Source organism: Neopelma chrysocephalum, unplaced genomic scaffold (assembly GCF_003984885.1).
Source record: "Neopelma chrysocephalum unplaced genomic scaffold, ASM398488v2 Primary Assembly neopelma1_232, whole genome shotgun sequence".
NCBI classification, from domain to species: domain Eukaryota; kingdom Metazoa; phylum Chordata; class Aves; order Passeriformes; family Pipridae; genus Neopelma; species Neopelma chrysocephalum.
Window position 1 is genome coordinate 145,678 of NW_020897894.1, and position 21,148 is coordinate 166,825.

At 53.0% G+C, this 21,148-nt stretch overlaps 1 protein-coding gene across 1 annotated transcript in view; it reads right to left on the minus strand.

Moving 5' to 3' along the window:
• BIN3 (bridging integrator 3) overlaps positions 1-20,888 on the minus strand; it is a 39,011-nt gene extending 18,123 nt beyond the window's left edge. Inside the window, exons 1-4 of the mRNA XM_027703495.1 lie at positions 20,802-20,888; positions 11,271-11,319; positions 4,317-4,357; positions 3,631-3,692 (exon numbers count right to left, since the gene is read on the minus strand). Of these exons, the coding sequence (XP_027559296.1) occupies positions 3,631-3,692; positions 4,317-4,357; positions 11,271-11,319; positions 20,802-20,809 (160 nt within the window). The 5' untranslated portion in view covers positions 20,810-20,888. The remainder of the gene's footprint in view (positions 1-3,630; positions 3,693-4,316; positions 4,358-11,270; positions 11,320-20,801) is intronic.
• Positions 20,889-21,148: the final 260 nt, after the last annotated feature.

Here is a 21,148-nt window from a genome sequence, read left to right on the forward strand (position 1 = left end):
GGGCTGGCACAAACATCTGCACAGGGCAGGGGGGGCAAAAATCAGGCCCTGCAGCAACCCAGGAGGGGTTTAGGACAACCTTCCGGGGAGACACTCGCTGGCGGCTGAGGGAAAAAGGAAGGAAAAGCCACCAATTCATTCATGTAAACACCCAGAGAACTGTTTTTATATAAGTTAAGTCTGAGCCACTCCAATGTGGAGCTTGTGACGCTGCCAGAAATAATCCCAGACTAACAAAAGCACTGTTCTCTTAAAAAAAAACAACCCTAGATGGGGGTTTTTATACATCTTCTCTCGACAGACTATTAAGTGTCACTCTCAGCCTCACTACAGCTCTTCCACAATGAGAAAAATCACAGTCCATTAAGTCTTTCAAATGGCTTTATAAAAAAAAAAATATGTATTTGAAGTGGATTTAGTGGGAAAGGACCAGGCTGACAGGGCTGGAAGACGAGGCTTCTCTTTTCCTCTCCAGCAGCAGGGACACAAGTTAAGCATTTTCCCCCAACAAGCCTAAATTTTGTGCCCGTGGAGAACAAGCCAGGGGTGAATGGAAAGTCCCTTCAGACCCTGGGAGTGCCACCAAAAAGTCCAGAAGCACCAGGTCACGCTCTGATGGGCTTCAGCTCCTGTCTCACTGAGCTTGTTTCCCATCAGACACACCCCTCTTTTTCCAAACACTTGGTCTTCAAAGGGAAAATTCAATCCCTGTGACAGAAACCACTACAAAAGAACAAGAAATTAGCTAAGGTACAGAATGGAAAAAAAAAAAAAAGAGATGAATAAAAAGGAAAGCATCACTATAAACAGGGATAAAATAGACCAAAAAAGAAAAAAAAAAAGGGCCACGGGTACTTAAAAAAAAAAAATAAAATGTTCTTTTTCCTCGGTGCTGGAAGTTATTCCAGTTTGAGATCAGAAAGCCAGATGCTTGAGCCGTGCTATGGAGGAGCTTTGGAAAGGCTCCTACTGTACTGCCTCAGATATTCCAAGTTAAAGCCATCTGAATAATGGGGCTTAAGATCATAAATCAAGGGGTTAAACATTCCGATTTAAAAGGTTACACACAATTATACAGAGAGCTCAGAAGCTGCAGAGCCGGGGAGCTCAACAGCAGAACGAGCCTCTAACTACGGAATAACAAAGCTACCGTATCCATCTATTATCCAAACATTAAGGCTTTAGGCATTTAAACCTTTAAACAGATGGGATATAATCCATATGTGTGACCACATCTGAGGAGGGATTTGTGCCAGAACGGGACGGAGTTAAGGATGGCACAACTCCTTCGGCTGCGGGGAAAAATTAAGTTTCCCCTTCACAGGAGAGAGGATTGCAAGTGAACTGCAAGGGAGGGGAGAGGCTGGGAGGTCAGGAATTGGAAGGGGGGTGTTGGGAATGTTCAAGGGGAATTTGGGTCAGGAATTTCCTCTGCATCGCTGGCCTCACCTGCAGGGCGCTGAAAAGGCACTGGGGAGGGGGCTCTGAGGGTCCCAGAGGAGAGGAGAGAGAAGAAAGGAGAGAGGGGAGAGGGAAAAGGGACCACCTGTCCCTCAGGAGGGTGTGCACCACTCTTTGCCCATAAAGCATGTGAGATGCAGCTCCAGCCAAAGGAATTTAGGATTTTACAGTCCACTGCTCGTTTGAATCGTGACAAAAGTAACAGAGAAGACCGAGGGCAAACCTGAGCCACAGGGATCCAGTGGGTTACCTGCACCTCCTTCCAATGGAGACCTTTTATCTCCAGTTAAAGAACGTCCTCCTGCTCCTTAAGATCCTGCTTTCTTTGGAAAAAGGGTGGGGAAAGGGGTGAGTGATCTTTTGCCACGGGACAGGGAGTGCTGCTGATATCCCATTCCCTGCTCCAGTCACGCTGCTGCAGCTGGAAGAGCCTCACAGGGATATTTCTTGTGCAGACGGAGGAACTGGCCTTGTTCTGAGCTGAGTTTTTTGGGAAGAAGGTGGAGACTCGAGCCACCAGGTCCAGTTTGCCAGGGAGCGTTTGCAGGCAGCGAATAACCAACCCCCTCAGCACAGAGGGGCAGGACAGGAGGACACAACACCGTGGATAAACTGCCAACCCTGTCAGAGATGGGGGCTGGATGTTGGCTGAGCAAGCACAGGGATGTCCCCTTGGGAATGGGCACTGCCAGGTGAGCAGAGCAATCCTCAGGGATCCATCTGATCTACCTCCCTTCCCCTCAGCCATCCCTCACCAGACTGTGCTCTGACATCTTCCCCTACACTCACGATTTCATGCCTTTAAATGAGAAATCAGATCCTCCTGGATCTGGCCAAGGCTCATTTGTGACTCTGCCATGTAGCAGAACGGAAAAAGAAAGTCCTCCCACAGCTCCTCTGGGACTTGAAATGCTCCATATAAACAACGCCCACTGCAAGGGAGGGGAGGGGAATCCTTAACAAGGAAAAACTTACCAAGGATCCCTGACAATGACCAGAGTCCTCGGAAAGGGCAGTTTTCACCCTGGAAAAGAGCCCTGGCAGTGCCTCTTTCTGGTGCCTTTCCCACCACTCTCCCTGTGCTGGGAAAGGGTGGGAGAGCACGGCAAGTGCCCGGATCCGTGTTTGTGTCTGGCATATCCGAGCACACACACACACACACAGGTGAGTCTGGATCATGGGAAGCCCCAAACCTGCCAGCTGGTGGGGCTCCTTCCCACTCTGCTGCCCCGCTGTGACCCCAATCCCACGGGATGAGTGCTGGCCCAGCCCCAGCCCACCCCTGTTTGCGCTGGTGCATCAGCCTTGGCTCTGGAGCTGTGGGGGCCCGGCACAAACAGGGACTGCTCCAAACCACATGCTGAGGAAAACCATCTGTGTTTAAAGCAGCTCTTTGCTGCAGGTTCCTGCCCTGCTCTGTTCGATAACCGGCACCCAGCGAATCCAGCTCCCAGTTCCCCTCCAGCGGATCTGTGTCCGTGTGGTGTGGGAAAGCTGGTTTCCGGCTGGAGAAGCTCTGGAGGGAGCAGGGAGGTGCTGTGAGGTGGGACAGGACACCTGAAAGGGCAGATGTCACCCCAAACGTGCATCTGTGGTGGGAGTAGGCAGAGCTGAGCTGTTCATTGCTTCCTGCATCGCCCACTGCCACGAGGAGAAGCCAAAGGAAGCAGCCACCGAGGGAGTGAGAAGGGTTATTCCCGAATGAGAGCTGCCAGGTCAGCAGTTCCTATGGGAAACACGGACAGCCTGTGCTCTGCAGACCCCCCCAAAGCCTTGTCCCACCCTCAGTGTCCTTCCCTGAGCAGGTGATTACGCCCTGCTGATACAGGAGGCTCAGCTGGAGCTGCTCCCGCCCGGCTGACGCGAGGACTGGAATGACGACGCCTATTTTTCACTTTGCAGAAACTGAGGCAGAGAAAACAAAGGGATTTGTCCAAGGCCACAGAGCTCAGGAGACAGGGAGCAAGCCCGGAACACGCTCTGTGTTCCCTGGGCTGAGCTGCTGCTCGCAGCCCTCTTGCAGATGGCCTTGTAACGAAGCAAACTGAGTGGGACTGAGCTCGGGATTTGTTTTCCAGGCTTGTCACACATTACTCATGTGATCTCGAGAAAAGTCACTTCATCTCTCTGTGGCCAAGTTCACAGTCTATGTATCCTGCAGTCACTTACCCAAGTCTGCATCTGTGCTTTTCTTCATATCCTTCTGAAGTTTTTTGGTCTGATCTTCCAATCTGAAAGATGGGAGAAGAAGGCAAAGTCGGAATCTTGGAAAGAAAGAAACCCAAGTGTATCATACATGCAACAAATCATTTACGGGCTGAATATGCTGGCTTCTGGTGGGAGTTAAAAATATCCAGGCAAGGCTCTACGAAGTTCAGTGCAGCTCAACCCTTTTGGGCTGTTTTCAGATGGTTTTTTAACCTTTTCAAGTTGGTGATCTCTTACTCGTAGTTCACATATTTTCTTCAAGTCCTCACACACAGCACAAATGGCAAAGCCAAATGCTTCCACCACATGATCCCTGTGAGCTCCTGTGACACAGCCAGGATGGCAAAGCCACTCCTGACCCTCAGAGATGTCAGGCTGCCCAGGGAGCCCACGGTTTCCCGGGAATTTCACACTCTTTTTCAGAGCTGCCATAACCTGCAAACCTCCACCCCACTGCAAATACTTCTTAGGACACCTTCCAATACTCAGCCACCAGAAAAACTCTGAAGAATTAGAAATTACAGGGCAGTGAGTGATTTGCTCCCTGGGAAGAGCATAACTGGCTAAAATTCCCTGGGAAGATGCAGTAAGAGGACAGGAGAGAAGCACGCGGCCGGTCCTGTTTGACCAGTGTGGTTGATACTCACTGCTGCAGCTTTCCATATTCCCTTTCAAAGTCTCTCTCCACCTGTGGAAAGAAGAGATGGAAATCAGCTCCAAGGGACTGCAGGGGAGCCTGGAATGGCAAACCTTTGCAGGGAAACCTGTCCCTTGGAAATGCTGACCTGAACCCTGGGAAGCACAAGCTGCAGCTGTAACGGGTTATTGCTCCAAAAGGAAATGGAGTCTTGGGGTTTTTTAACTCCAGACTCTCTTGGAGCAAAGTCACTGCCACCAAACGTGGCAGCTCGCTCCAAGGATGTGCTCCAGCACATGAACTGGAAGCTGATGGAATGGGAATGCCTTAAAAGCAGGGAGATCACAACTGAGCACAGCTCGAGAGGTGCTGGGGGGATGAGCCCACTTTCTCTCCCAAAAATTGAGAGAAGCTGCTTCTCCTCCAGCTCCAAATGACCCTGAGGTGGGTCTGGCCGTGGCTGGATGCCAGACCCCCTCCCAGCCTCTTCTTCCTTCCTCATCCTCACCAAGATGGTTAAACTGCCCCTAAATCCCTCAAGCCACTACTGAGCCCTCCCATCTCTGTATTATTCACCCCCTCCACAGGCTCCTTATCCCTGCAATGGCTCCCTCCCTGGAGAAACGATCCAAGTGGACTGTGACACCTCAAAAAGGGAGGGGAAACCTGTGCTGGGAGCTCAGAGCTCAGGCACAGCCTTCTCCCGACACTCCCTCAATGACTGCTCCCTCCTACTTGCTATCTGGCAGCAGATCTCCAGCGATGGGAGAGATATTTTAGGGAACTTTCTTTCCATGCTGACTGTTTTAACACACTCGAAACATTCATTCCACACCTCGTCAACCAAAGAAGCAAATGGATTTCAATTGACCAGCCAAGAGTAAATACATGCGCGTTTGTTGTCATGGGACCAGCACCGGGTTCACTTGTGTTGTCAAGCTCCTGTGCTATTAAGGAAGTGTTGGAGTGCTGGAGGCAGCCAGGACTAGAAGGATCCAAAGGTTTGTTCCAATTCTTCGTGCTGTCCTCGGGATTTCAATCCCGGGCTCGACGCGACACCCGAGCGCTTAATGGGGACGTTTCAGGAGAAATTAAAAGACCCGAATTTTAAGATGGGAGCTCAGAAATCCCGGTTTTTTTGCAACCTCCATTTCTAAGTCTCTTTTTTTTTGGGGGGAGTGGCTGTGCTGGAGCTCTCCCAGCCCGATGTGAAGGCAGGCAGCGACCAGCCACATCCCAGCCCCATCCCAGTGGCCAGCTGTCCGCACCATCAGCTCCCACCATCCGGGGGATGCGAGCTGGCTCTCCCTTGCCTGCTGAAATAAAAAAATAAAAAAAAAAAACCCACGGTAGCTCCAGCTCCCTTTCTGTGCTGCTAAAATTGGTCGCTGGAGAACGGGAACGGAGCAGTGTGGGGGCAGCTCACACGACTTTGCGCCTGGTGTTCGTGGAGCTGCAGAAATCCGCGGCAGCTGGTGCCGGGAGGTCAGGTAACCGGCACAGGGGAAAGCTCACCCTCCATCCCCATGGCTGTTCCGGCTGCTAAAATAACCAGGGAGGATTGCACTCTATTTATAAAGCCCTAGGTGTGAATTGTTTTGGTTGCAAACCAGAGAGGGTCGGGCGCGGCTCGAAAATATGCCCTTTGAAGGGTGGTGGGGTCGTTCCCTCGGCGTGGAGCTCCAGCCTTCTCCACCTTCTGCAGGATCTTCCTGGTGTCTGCTCCTCCAAAAAACTGGAGGGTTTGGTTATGAAATTAAGCTACCTGCAAATACTCAGGGTATCTGTCCTTTTTTTGCTGTTAGATTCCCTCCTTTCTGTGCAATAAGCAAAAGGCCTCGTTGCTTAATGGACATGGAGCACTTCCAGTGCCTGAGGGGGCTCCAGGAGAGCCAGAGAGGGACTTGGGACATGGGCTTGACAGGACACAGGGAATGGCTTCACACTGCCAGAGGATTAGATGGGATATTGGGAAGAAATTCCTCCCTGGGAGGGTGGGGAGGCCCTGGAATGGATTTCCCAGAGAAGCTGTTGCTGCTCCATCCCTGGGAGTGTCCAAGGCCAGGTTGGAGCAACCTGGGATAGTGGAAGGTGTCCCTGCCCGTGGCAGGGGGTGAAAGAACTGGATGAGCTTTAAGATCCCTTCCAACCCCAATCACTGTGGGATTCTAGGATTCATTCCATAAAGACAAAACTTCCCTACAGGTGCTGTGAACCCCCAAACCTCCCAAGCTCCCCCAGTCCCCCCATCCCAGTGCCTGTGTGCTCTCCACACGGGATCGAGGTGGCTCCACACGGAGACACTTCAGCTGCCTGGCCTGACTCACATCCCCAGCCCATTTCTCCAGAGACAGCTGCCCATGGATTGCTCTTATTTTTCACGCCCACAGGCAGCAACTGGCTCCCAGTCATCACAGTCTGGGAGCTCATGGAGCCTCCCAGTCACCGCCGCTCCCGCCGGCACCGCGGGAGACCAGATATCCCACAAATCCAGCGCTCTGGAGAGGGAAAACCTTCTCTCACATGCTCCCACTGTGCAGACTCCCAGGTGAGGAGGCCAAGCTGGGAACATTCCATGGAGCAAACAGTAATTCCCGCTCCCAGGAGCTCTCAGTGGTCACACGCAGCCGACACTCACGGCACAAGGCCGTGGAGAGGATTATCACGTTAAGAGTAACGAGAACAAGAAGTACAGGCAGGAAAATTACAATATCCTGAAGGGAAGTTTCCGTGATATTAAAATAATCCCACTTCTCCGCAGCCTCTCTCTGCGAGAACTCAAAAATCAAACCGTGTTTCTGCGTCGAACCTTTTTTTTTTTCTCTTCCAGGCACAGGGGCTGGGAAATGTAAAAAATCGCTCGACTCGGGGGTTTTTATTTAAATCTACATAAAGAACGACGAGTTCTTGAAAGCTTTGAGATGAAACAACGTCCTTCTTCACCCAGTTATTTTTTGTTTGCAAACACTGGGCCTCCCACCTGCGATAAGATCCCTCCTGCTTTAAGGGCAGGATCATAATCACCACCACGGTTACGAGGCAATGAACCAAGACCAAAGCCAATACTACAAAGAGATGGAAATAAGGGACTGTGATGAACCCTCCTATTCCCCTGAGGTTTATTTTTTCTCCTGGAGGAGGAGGATGAGCTGATTTCTACATGTTCCTGTGGTCTCAGCCTCTTCGTGGGTCTTGGGAAAAAGAGGAGACTGTGTGTTTTTTCTTCCCTCCTCTCCAAAAAAAAAAAAAAAGAGAAACCCATATAATTAGGCCAGAAATTCTGTTATAATCTGGAACTTCTGCTGAGCTTTTGCCATCCCATCAAGCTAGAGATTCAAGGTTAAGCCATGTGGGTGAATATTCACTCTGCAGAGCCCTGAGCCAGAGCAACGCTGCAGAATTCAGGTGGGTCTGGGATGTCATGGACTTCACCCAGCAAGCTCTCCAAACCCCCACTCAGAAAGAAAGCTTTCCAGAAAGGTGGCAGAGGGAAAAAGGATGCACCTCCCAAATGCAGAGACCAGTTTGGTCCCACTGAAAATGGAAGTGAAAACGAGTAAAATGGTTTAACCAGCGTCACTCGATCTCACCCCAGCATTTCTGCAACATTCACTCCATTGTTTTGGGATTTCCAGCTCACTGGTGGAGCCCAATGGAAAGGCACCGAGGGCCAGCAGCTGCAGTGGAATCCTCCTGCTCATGGAGCTCCTCTGTCCCACACCCCTGGGGAAGGCAGAGCTGCCGGGATGAGTCAAGGAAGGGAGGTTTGGCAGCTCGGGTCCCGCTCCCTGCCAAGCTGACTCAGCCCAGGTTGGCCAGCGAGGAGGAGGAGGGAGAGTGGTCTGAGTCAGCCCAGGATGGAGCAGGGACGAGGGAAGCAGGGAGGGAGAAGGGATCAAACCCGGGTGATGTGAGGGGCCGTGCTCCAGGCCGCCCCATCCCGAGCACCAGCTGGCTCCCACAGGGAGCTGCACAGCCGGCTCTGCTTCCCTGCTCCCTGCCTGCTTGGATAACCCCAGCCCTGCTGAAGAGCAGGGAACAACCTCGGGGTGACACGGGTGAACTTCAGCGAGCTGGAGCTGCGGGAGAGCTCGGGAGACAAGACAGCTTCGATTCCATAACCTCCGCTCCGACCGGAGCTGTCCCGAGGGAGGGGAGAACATCGGAGCAATAAACGTTGTGCAGAGAGATGTAATTCCAACAGGTTTAACTCCTATCACCGGGCATTAGTTTAATTGGGCTGCGGGGCTGTGTCCTGTGCTGCTCTGCTGACAGCAGGTCCTCGCTGCATTAGATCCTCCCACCCGGCTCCCGGCAAGCCCGGTGACAGCTGCTCTTTTCAGGGAAGAGGAGGGGAGAGATTATGCTGTCTGGAATTGGATTTGCCCAGGTTAAGGTGGAAACAAAGCAGAGGCATGTCTGGGGAGTGGGAGATCACCTCGGTTCACCAGCTGATATTTTCCACGGGGGTTTCCTCCTCCCTGAAGAGCTAAACTGTGGCTGACACCGTGCCCTTCTCCAAAGGATCAGAGGCGAGTGGGCACAGGGAGTCATGACTAATTCCTCGGCAGCCCAGGCAAATTGCTTTTCAGGACTAATGTCGGCCTGGATTTGACACCAGCCCCAGCATCGCTTCACCAAGACAACAAAAAAAGCCTCCTGGCAAAGCCACCCCCCTCTCCTGACTCCAGTCCCAGGCCTTGTGGAGAGCCAGAGAAGTCAGATCCTAACAAATGCCTTTTTTTTTTTAGCTTCCCCCTCCCCACCCCCCGATCCTCTTTTGTGGTCCGGTCCCTGTGAGTGGGAGATCCTCTGCCCACAACCACTTCCCTTCTGATCGGCTTGGGATGCAGCCCTGGAGATGCCACACCTTCCCACTTCCTGCAGCGGGCTCCAGAGCCCAACATCTGGAATATCACAGACCTTGGCTGCTACTGCTGCTCCCAAAAGCCAGCACAGATGGAGCATCTCAGCCCGCAACCGGGAGGTGAATTTGGGGGCCTGCAGCTCGCTGAGGCTACAAAGCAACCCCATCCCTTCCACACCAGGACACGGAATGCCTGATCCCGGGGGGATATCGGTGGTTTCCTGCCATTTGTTCTGCTTTGAAGAGCTGCACTTTACACTTGGTGTGAAGTTCCAAGGCTTTGGGAGCTTCCTGTTTTCTGCTTTCCATGAATGTGCTGCTTGGAGAGCAACATCATCATCATCATCATCATCATCACACAGCAAGTGGAAGCCACTTAAAAATTGGTTTCCAACTTGACACAAAATCTTGTTCCTGGGGAGCTGAGGAAGGAAGGAAGGAAAAGGAAAAGGCCTGGGAACGCTCTTGCTGCTGAACAAACCTCTGCCTGCCGGATATTCTGAGCTGTTCTATTTAATACACACACATATATATATAAGCAAAGCCTGCCAACTGCTTCAGAACAGCACATTCCAGCAGCTCTGGGGAAGGGAAGATCTCGAAGGTGCCACTGTTCATCTGCAGGGAGCTCAAGCTCGGGAATGGCTGATTTTGGGGGAGACAAACCTCTCACAACAGCGAGTGCAGGAGGTGGTGAGGGAAATCAGCAGGAAAAAATAATACAGCCAGCTGGGATCTGAGAATGGGTGGGATGGGGATGTCCAGGAAAGCTGGTCAAGACACCCAGAGCTGCAGAGCAGTTGGGTCTTGCACCAGGCTGGAAGGACACTGGTGTTGGAAAGAGGGTGAGAGGCAAAATATGATGGAGCAAAGAAAGGTGAGGGCTCCTGGTGTGAACTTGGAGGGCTGTGAACACCTGAGGCTGGTGGTTGCCTCACCTGAGGGACCACAGCCTGCCAGTGGACCACCAGCCCCTGGAAAAGGGCAGCTGAAGGAAGCAGAAAACCAGAAACCACCGAGGAATTTTATGAGCCCTCGCTCTTGTCTCCTGCCTGGCTCAAATTCTGTACTGACAGTTTGGAGCTGTTACAGCAAATTGCAGTTCCACGGCAGCAGACAGCCACCAAATCCTGCAGAATAAAACATGACAATCAAGCCTTAAAGGGAGTGGGGGGGATTAGCCCTCTGCCTCCAGGGGAAAATGTCATGTCCCAAGGAGAAACTGCCCCACGAGCAGGAGTGCCCACGCATCCTGCGGAATTAGCCGCGCTGAGCGTCCCGGAGAGGAAGGATCAGGGATGCTCGTCTGGTTCAAGGGATTAGCTCACCAGTGCTGCTGGAGAGACAAGGTCTGCCCCTGGTGCTGCCTGCCAGGGCCCTGCTTTTAGACCAGGCGTGCAGGTGACTTTGCAGGGGCAGCTCCTGGGAGGTTCCACAGCTTTGTTTTTTTGGCACGGGACAAATGCAAAGCCGAGCTGCTTAAGGAGGGAAAATACCACAGGCAGCTGCAAGCAGCAGCAGCAGCAGCACTTGGGGTAGGAGCCTCAAATCCACGGGAATACAAAATGCTTTTTTAATTTGCTTTTAAAGCAAATGCTGTGCAGCACAAATTAATTCACGCCCGAGCACTAAAGCATCTCAGCTTATAAGCCTTTCTTTGGAAACAGTTATATTCAGCGATCTGAACCACTCCTCCTCCTCCATCTGCTCCGAAAGGATGAACAAACAAGCCCATTGCTGGGAGAAGGAAGGAAGGAAGGAAGGAAGCAAAACCCGTTCAGCCATCTCTGAGGGAAAAAAAACTGTGCCAGCCCAAAAAGAGCTCTTCCCCCCCACCTCCAAAAAAAAAAAAAAAAAAATTAAAAAATATATATATACACATAATTTAAACAGATCCCAAACCAAAATACTCTCCCTGGATGGGGCTCCCCCTCGCTCCTCGCACGAGGAACCGAGCGCTGGTCACACGCGGCAACAGGTTCTGCTGCTCCAGCTCCCTCCCACACTCCGCAAAATGGGACGAGTCAAAGTGCCGGCTTGACTCATCAGCCACATGATCCAAGGCTGGAGCTAAAAAGAGGGAACTGGTTTACTCACTGTCTTGGGTACAATCTGTTTCTTGGGCTGCCCGATCTTGAACGGGATCCTGGAAGAGAGAGAGAGGAGAGAGGGGAAGGTGTGAGCGGTGACGACGCCGGGGCTCGGGCGGCCCCGAGGGGTTTGGGGGGAGCAGGGATTGTCCCCCGGCACTTTGAGGGCAGTGTGGAACCCCTGGAGAGGGAAAGGGTGAAAGAGGAGCCTGAGGGGAGACCTCACAGTGTTCCACATCAAGGGGCAGCGGAGGGGCAGCTCCGATCTCTGCTCACTGGGAGCAGGGACAGGACCCTGGAATGGCTGGAGCTGTGCCAGGGCAGGGTCAGGTTGGATCTCAGGGAAAGGTTCTTCCCCCAGAGGGTGGTTGGGCACTGAACAGGCTCCCCAGGGTTTGGTCACGGCCCCAAGGCTGCCAGAGCTCCAGGAGGGTTTGGACAATGCTCTCAGCACAGGGTGGGATTGTTGGGGTGTCTGTGCAGGGCCAGGAGTTGGACTCTGATCCTTGTGGTTCCTTCCATGATTCCCCAAGAGCCACTGTCACCCCTAAGGTCAGCACCTCCAGCCCAGCACCTTCCCCACCCTCCCACCACCCCAAATAAATGCAAGGATGCTCCACAAACAGCTGAAGAACACCCTCTGCTTAAAAACAAACCTGACAGGGAGGATGAAGCAATAATGAAAACCCCAAACAAACCCTGTAAATATTTAGAAAGAGGATATTAAAAAAAAGTAACAACCTGGGTTGTCTGGAGCTGTGAGCTGCTTCAAAGGATTCCTCTGCTCCAGCAGCTGGAGCAGCAGCTCACCTGCCAGCACAGCCTTCATTCTTAAAATCCTTAATTCCCAGGAAAATCTGGGTTACCTGAATGGTTTTCTCGAAGGTGAAGAGTACTCTAAATAAATTACACAACATATGTAAGGGTGGCTGGGTCAGCTGGGTACAGCCACGCTGCCGGCCTGAAAATAATTGGATTTCTTTCACCTAGCAGTATAATGAAAATCCAGGAATTCCACTGCTGTTTTCGGTGTATTTAATTAAGTTAAAGAGGTGCTGCTTGGTTAAAGCCTCTCAGCCAAAATCTCCCAGTATTTCTGTGTTGTGGTGGTTTAACTAAACAGAAAAATCCGGGCTCATAATGAAATGTTTCATAATCAAATCAAAGTATTTTTTCCCAGAGACGCCTCACCTAGAGCTCAGCATCATCCCATTCCACCCATCCCAAATCCATGTCAGGTGCTTCCTGGAGAGGTGCCTGAGTCCCCTCTTGGACCAGCCCTAATTCTCACACTGATACCCAAGGTTTGACCTAAAAAACATGGATTTTGGGACTCTGGTTTGGCCTCTGCTCCTGCTGCCTCCCAGTTTGGCTTTTCCCACTGCTGGTTCCCAAACCAGCTCCACTTCCAAATGCCCCCCACACCAGCACTGCTCTAACATTGCTCCATCCAACAACTGGACCCCCAGGAAACATTTTTCCCAGTGTAACTTTGCTGTAAAACCCAACTCTGAGCAATGGGAAAAAAGGTCTGTGATGGAGCAACACACGACCCACTCGGACAAGCCAAAAAACCGGGAATATCCAACCCCCTGATCCCTCCCAGCCTCGCTCTTCCCGCCTTCCCTGCTGTTTTCAAACCACCAGTGTAATTACCCACCGGGAATAATCCAGGGTTGCAACCCCTGTGTCCCTTCCTGAGCAGCTCCGGAGCCAACCTGAGTCACCCAAGGTTTAAATTTAAATTTTTCTGGAAGAACTTCCTGTTTATGGTTCTCCGGTTGGACCGATATAATTTCGGGTTTAACCCTTTCCAGGCTCCTTGCGGCAGCTGAATCACACTTCTTTTATAAACAAACACCCCTCTGGTGTATAATTTCCCTGTCAATAACCGGGGGTGTGGTGCCTTACAGGAAGAAAACAAAAAATAGACGGATTTTTTTTTCTTCTCCTTTCGTGTTTTCCTCCGTGGGTCAAAATATAAACTCAAATTGAGGCACCACAGGCAGCCAGGTGCCGTCACCCGACGTTTTTGGAAGTGATGGCATCCACTTGTCTTGGTGGAAGGAGGAAAAAAAATGGGGTTTTTACCCAGGGGAATATTATCCCAGTTAAAACCAGTTTGCAGGAGCTGGAGCCAGGCTGGTTCTCACCGGGAAAGGACAATTAAAAAGGTGATTAAAGCGTTACCTGTGCACAACCTTACCCTTCACCTTGTGTGGGGGATTCAGAGAGCAACCCAAACTGTCACTGGCCGCTGGAAAACTGGGTTAAATCAAGGGAATTCTGGTGATAAGAGGGATGTGGGACAGGGAAAGCTGAGAATCAGCAGCAGTTGGGTATCACAGAGCTGGGAGCACAGGTAGGGAAGGCGGCAGGAGCACAAGGGGGTTCCATCCCATCCCATTCCCCGGCTCTGCAGCACCAAGGAGGGGAGTGAACCCCCCAAAATCCCAGCTACTTTCTTCCAGAAGCACAGGGAGTGCTGCAAATCCACTGTGCAGCAGTAAATACCTCTGTGAGTGTCGTGATGCCACTTGGTAATTATGGCTGTCTCAGTAAAACCTCTGTAAAAAATAACCCCCCCGTGCGAGTCAGGTCTGTTCCCCAATTATTGGGGTTTTTTTTTGTTCTGTTTTACAATTTCAGATAATGTCCCTGGTTTCTGAATCTCTGCCTCTTAATATGGTTCCGTGGGGGGTAAAAAAAAGATGCACAACCAGGAAAGGAAGCAGTGAGGAAGAAAAAAAACCAAACCATGAGAGGTATGGATTTTTTATTGGAGGTTTTAAACCCGATTATTTCACCCCACGACTCCAAACTGCTGCTGGCACCCAATGTTTTGTTCCCTTCAGGAATTGTGTCCCGGCCTGCAAAGTGTGTGTGTGGGGAGGGGGACACACAACGTGCAACCTGCCACAGCAACACCACTCCAAAATTAAGAGGTTGGAAAAACATATGATGGGCATAATGCAAATAAATTAGAGGGAGATGAGTCCACATCCAGTTTTGCCACAGATTCCCGGCTCGGATCTCACCAATATCTTAAAAAAAGCTGAGCCCAGGTCAAGAAACACCGAAGGTAAAACCGGAATCTGCGTTTCTTGCCTTTCTTTTTTTTTTTCTTTTTTTTTTTTTTTGATCTCTCGTTTCTGCTGAGCGAGAGAAAGCTGGGGTTGTGTTTGGGGTGTGAAATCCCTTGAAATCCCGTTCCTGAAGAGCGCTGAGCGCTGAGTCACAGCCCGGAGCCTTCCCACCCCGTCCCCCCCCTGCGCCGCGGGGCCGGGGGAGCATCTTATGGCCCCTCCAACCCCCTCCCCGGGAGGTCACCGGGAGTTTGGGAAGGCAGAGGGGTTCAGCTGGAAGGGAGGAGGATGGAGGCACTGCAGGGAGGGGGTGGGAAGAGCTTCAAGTAGGGGAAAAAAGTGTGGGTGGAGAGAATCCTGCGAGCTCGACTCGGGGATGCTCAGGAACCCCAGGGAGGGGAAGGTGGGAGAAGCTGTGGCTGATTTTCTCTGAAGTTTCCCCAGCAATATCATATATTTACTTGGCTTTTCCATGTGCAAACCCAGGGCCACACACACCAAAGCAGCTTAATTCTCCTCTGGATGCACAGGAGAGTTGGAAACAAACCTCCCAGGCAGTGGGGGGATAGAGCTCAATGAGGTCTGTGGGGAGCTGGAGCTTAAAACACGGAGCTCCCCCTCCCACTCCCCGCCAGTCCCCTGGAACGGAGGCACGAAGGAATTGCCAGCAGGAATCAGACTCAATCCTTGCTAATTTAGGGAGGAGATGGTCCTTTGGCTGGGCTGGGCTGAGCAGGACATCAAATCTTGGCATCACTCCTGGCTCCAGATGGAGTTCAGAGTGTGCCCATGGGATAAATCACCGCTGGATGTGACCCTCTTCCCTGGCTCCTTCCATCTGAAAGCGGCTTTGCCACCCCTCATCAGGCCCCAGAAGACCCTCTGCGGATAAACAAGGGATAAAAACCAAGTATTTTCACCCACAGCCCATAAAATGCTGCCCCTGGGGATGCTGAGCTGCCGAGCAGGGGCTGGGGAGGGAAGGGAGGAAGATGAAGGGACAAGTAGGAGCAGGAAGAAGTGAGGCCGGGGCAGTTTGGAGGTTAATTAATTTGGGAAAAGCGACACTGAGTCCCTGAATTCAATATTTTTGCCCCAGGTGGCATTGGCTGGGGGCCCACAGGAGTCGGTGTGGTATGAACTGGTGGCCACAACTGGTTTTTATCGGCACCACCACCTAAATCCGTGTTTTGTGGGAAGTGCCCGCTTCCCGTGGAAAGTTTCAGGGCTTTTTTTTTTGCTTTTTTTTCCTTCTCTCATCGAAACCCCAAGCGCCAGCACAGGCTGGATCCCCGCCAGAGCTTCTCACTCCTTGAATTTCCACCAAAAATCTCAATTCCTTCACCGGAAAGAAACCTCTCTCTGCCTGCAGGCAGGAGGACAACACCCAGCCTGTGAAGGTGACCCCAACCCACCAGGGCTGGTTTTCCCAAGGATTTTGGCATGTGGCATGATGAGGGATCCTACAAAACTATTCATTTTTACCCAATCTCACATGAAGCCAAAAACTGCCCCGAAGCTGCCCCAGAAACTGCCCCTGTGCCGGGTGGGGCCCTTCCCTTTTCCAGGCTCCTGATTTGGGAGTGGATTCAGCTCAAGGTGGAACTGCATCCAGGAAATCTGCCCGTTCACGGGGACCAGCTGCTACCCAGGAGAGATCAAAGTGTTCCTGCAAACATCAACAGGAAGGTCGGGAGCACAGGAGGAAGGATGTGAGCCTTCACTTTCTCGCTCTGTTATCGAGTGAACTCAATTCAGCTTCTCCTCCCCGTGCTGTGCCCTCTGCGCTCAGGTAAAGCATCCCCACGAGATGGAGGTGTTAGGAAAGGACTTTTCCATGATATGGGAAGGCCAGGAAGTTCAAGGGTGGCTGTGACCTCCATGAGCAGCTGCTGGAGCAGGAGTGGTTCAGTGTTCCTGAGTCTGATCCCTGCCTGGACAGGACCCGAAGAGAGGGAACACAAAGCAAAGGCTTCCAAGGAAACCAACCCTGGAAACCTGGACACAGTTCTCACCCCTTGGGCTCCCTAAAAACAGCACCTGCACCACAGATCTCATGTCTTGGGCTCCCTAAAAACACCAAAAGTGCAAATCCACAGCCTTGAGGGCTGTTCTGGAACAAGCCCCCGGCACTGGGGGGGATCCCAGCCCGGCCCAGGTGAGCCGGGCTCAGAGGCAGGCTCAGGTTAGACATTCATCTCCAGCATCGCTCCGGATGCCTCGCTGTGCTCCGTGGTGTCCATGGAAACTGCAGGCACCGTCCCACCCCGCTCCCCCTCGCAGGGAACTCATGGCAACCGCTCCAAACACAGCGCGGAGGCAAAGAAAAAAAAGAAAAAGGGGGAAAAAACCGATTCCAACGGATCACAAACAGCTTCTGTCGAGGGAGACTCTGCGCCAAATCCCAGTTTGGGTGTTCTCCTCGGCGCAGGCGAGAGGGGAGGTCACGGGGTGGGGGGGTGGGGATGCTGATCCCTCGGGAATAAACACTTGGAATCACCTGGATTCCAACCCCATCCCTGTAAACTCGCAGGCGCCGAGCCACGGACGGGTGTCAGGGCAGCGGGGGAGAAGGCAAGGAGAGGTGTAAAAAGAAGGTGTAAACATCGATTTTCTGCGTTTTTAGGTCAGGCCAGGGAAAGGAGGCACCTTCCTGAAGTTGGGCAGCTCCCGGGAGCAGCTCCCTCCGCGCCCTGCCCGGAGCCGAGCGCGGTGTCAGCGCCCGAGCAAATCAAAAATAACGTCAGGATCGGCTCTCCCACCCCTTCCAAGAGAGGAGCACGAGGGGAAAAAAAAAACCCAAAAAACAACGATATTTTACTCACCCATCAAAAGAAAATTACTCACGCCAGGCGCGTGGGCGGGCAGAATTCTGCAGGGCTGTTTTAGGCCCCGACTGTGCTACAAAAATACCCGTTTTTGAGCACGGTTGTGAAACACACGGTTGTGGCTCAACCGGAGCACGGGGTGGGGTTGGGGGGGGGGCCCTCTGGACAGAACAGGTGGAAAAATTAATAATTGAGGAATAACCGAGGCTCTTCCCGGGCCGCTCCACCCGGTTTCGCCGGGATAAAACCCCTGGGATGCGCAAAGCTCCCTGCACAGGTGGAGGGAGGTGTTTGGGAGCTGGGCACACCTTGCTCACTGCTTTGGTATCCGCTTGCTTCATCTGGGCTAATTTTATCCCGTGCCCATCTCCAAATCCCGGTATCAGTGAAACCTTGGAGGGAAGGAGGGGAGTGTTGCCATTGACCGCCCCGGAAAAACATCAATATTGGTTCAGTGGGAAGGAAACAGCGCCCCAGGGATGTGTCTGCATCGCACCTGCCCTCCAGAGCATGGAAAACACAGGGAATAACCAACAAACCTACTTTTAGGCTACGCCCCAGCTGTGCTGCCGCCTCCTCTTCCCTTGCCACCGGGAGACAGGCGGCTCCTCCTCACCTCCATCCCTAAATATTCCAGAAAACGCTGAGAATGCTCCGGGGAGTTCAATATCACGCGACCACCCGTTCCCACCCCGCCTTCCCAGCTCCTCAGGCCACTCGGAGAGCTCCCTGCCAGGAGGCATATGGTCCCACAGCCCTGCCCCAAGCACCACCAGCGCACGTGCTTCACACTCCTCGCTCACCCAGCAACATTTGCTTCCCAGATTTTTCCCCTCCCAGTAAATAGCAGCTGTTGCAGCGGTGCCGGGAGGCAGCGCTTGGAGCTCGAGCTGGCACGCTGCTAAAAAAACCCCTCTTTTCCACCTGGGGGAGTGGGAAACCAAAGCAGGGGATATTTGGGAGCCTGGTGACGAGCTGAAACCACGTTTAGTTTTATGTGGTTTCACAAACCTTAAAAAAAATTCCTTTATACAGTTAAAACTGAGGCGCTCGGGGAGACAAGGGGGAGGATACAGTAAAAATCAACACTCTATTCCCTTTATTTTTATAGAAGTGATGGCCAAGGTAATCACTGGAGTGTTTTCCTCTCTCTCCTCCAAAATACACAGGAGGAAGAGGGAGATGAGGATGCTTCGAGAGATCCCGATCCACGGCGCAAAATCCTAAAGGAAGCCACGGAGCTCCGCTGAGATTCAGAAAACATCTCATCTGCCCATGCAAGGCTGTTTCCCAAAACAAGCCTACTCCTGCTCTAAATAAAGCTTAGCCTAGAAAGACAGCACTGCCTCGTTGCCTGGGCACAGCAGTTGGGAATTTGGGGGTTTCATCCAGCCTCTGTCACCAGCAGGTCACTCTGAATCCTCTGGAGCAGTTTTCCTGTGTTGGTACAAGGGTCACTCCCATGTTCCTGGGAGTGTTCCTGGGAGTGTTCCCTGTATTCTCAGTCCTGCTGCAGCACAGAGAGCTCACAAGGAGCGAGGGAAGGCACAAGATTAACCCTGCACGACTCGACAAGGCATTGACCCACCAACAGCCCTTAAATTTCTAGGGATCTCCTCCACAAAAAAATAAGGATACCAGTGCCCAGGAGCCAAACTGAAGGCAGAGTTATGTGCAGGACAGGGCTGAGGATGAAGCTCCATTCTCTTCCTCAGCTGCAGCAGCCAACCCCTGAAAAAAGGGGGTTTAATCCACGCTGCCCTGGGCCTGACGGTGCCAGACACCGGGGAGACGCACGTGCAAGCTGAGCAAACGCTGCTTCCCAAATCACCCAGGGCTGGAACAAGCTCCCCCGCTCCGCAGGGACGCTGGAGCAGCAGCTTCCGTGCCTCCCTGTGACATTTCAGGAGCAGGGGCACGACCCTGGCACGTCAGTGCCGCCAGCACGAGCGTAACCCCCGGACGGACGTCACACCGCGCCCGGCCCCGCCAGCCGGGCCCTGAACTCCGGCCCCCCGTGAATGCCCCGATTCATCCCGCCTGGGCAGCTCCAGGAATTACCAGCAGGGAGGGTGGACGCTCCAGAGGCTGCACTGAGGGTGATTGTGTGGTTGACACAGCCCTGGGACCCCGCGGGGTCTGAGCCCCTCGTGCGTCAGTGGAGCCGCCACGCTCCGGGCGCTGACGCGGCCGGAGAAGAAAGAGCGGGCTCAGATTCCCCGGAGTCCCCAGTTCCCCCCTCGCCCGGCAGCGACCTTGGATTCCTCCCCAGAACAAGGCAAAAAACATCCCATCTCCCAGCAGAAGCCAGAGCCACGTGTGTTGTGGTGACATGTGACAGTCCCCGGGCGAGGTCCCCAGGACCAGTCGGACACTGGGAAGCACCGAGCGGAAGCGTCCGACGCTCTGCACCCAAATGATTCCACCTCCAACACCTGCAGGCATTATTTATCCCTTATATTTTTGGCTCTGCAGCTCCTCCTGGACCAGGAGAGCGCAGCAGGTCTCCTCCAGAGTGTCCATTCCCACACAGCTCCCAAGGGCAGGCTGGGAAAAGGCGGCTCCGAGACCCCCCCGTAGCCAAAACTGTTGCCGTTCTGAGATGATCAAAGCACAACAAAAGCGATTCCAAGGGATAAATCGTGTATTTTCAACCATTTTTACCAGTAACTGTGTGCACATCATCATGTTACCCCAGCAGGTTTCCAAACCACAACTTCCACCGCTCCCAACCCGAAAAAATCTTACATTTCCAACCACGGCAAACTCAACCTTCCAGGTGAGGAAAAAAGGCCTTTTTTTTAAACGTAATCCATCCCACCCTTCACCCCTCACAACGGCGCTGGATCTCCAGGACAAGCCAGGATGAGAACACCCACAGTCCAGATCAATTAATAGTATTACCGATTTCTAACATAATTCCTTCAAATAAGCCCCAAAGGCACGCGAGGTGTCTGATCCCAGGGCACGTGGGAAAATGGTTTTTCCTCCTTTTTGAAGGGAAAAAAGCTTTGCTTTCGCGGTGTTGAGGGTGGGTTTGCAGCGGGTCAGAGCACGGAGCCGCTTTGGGGACATTTGGGGACCTTTAGCCAGACCCAGGGGACCACCAGGGCCAGGAACCAGGAAGAGTGTGGCCAGCACTGGGAAAAGCCCGGCCAGCACTGGGAAAAGCCAAGCCAGCACTGGGACCCACCGGTCCCTGTCCCGGTTATTCCCGGTGTTCCCCGTCCCGGTATTCCCCGTCATTGTCCCGGTTATTCCCGGTGTTATTCCCGGTGTTCCCGGTCCCTGCCCCGGTTATTTCCTGTGTTATTCCCGGTACAATTCCCTGTGTTCCCGGGGGTGACTGTCCCGGTTATTCCCGGTGTTATTCCCGGTGTTACTGCCGGTGTTCCTGGGGGTCCCTGTCCCGGCTATTCCCGGTGTTATTCCCGGTGCAATTCCCTGTGTTCCCGGTCCCTGTCCCGGTTATTCCCGGTGTTCCCGGTCCCTGTCCCGGTTACTCCCGGTGTTCCCGGTCCCGGTTATCGCCGTGGGTCCCTGTCCCGATTGTTCCCGGCGTTATTCCCGGTTATTCCCGGTGTTATTCCCGGTGTTATTCCCGGTTGTTCCCCCCGCACTCACCAGCTCATGTTCTCCCGCCGCTCCCGGAAGTGCCACCGCCTTTGGCCCCGCCCCTTCCGGGAGCGCCGCGAGCCTTTGAACCCGCCGCGCGCCGCCGTGACGTCACGGGTGGATGAGTGACGTCACTGTTGTAGTGCGTGACGTCGTGGATCGCGTGACGTAACGGGCGGGGGAAGAAAACACCGAAAGTCCTCCCGATTTCGGTGCAAAGCGCGGAAAGGGGACGGGAGGGGAGGAGTGAAACCGCTGGGAACCGTGGGATGGGAGGGGGAAGGAACGGACTGGGATCATCCTGGGGGTGGGCAATGGAACAGGGATTGTCTGGGATCGTCCCGGGGGTGGGCAGT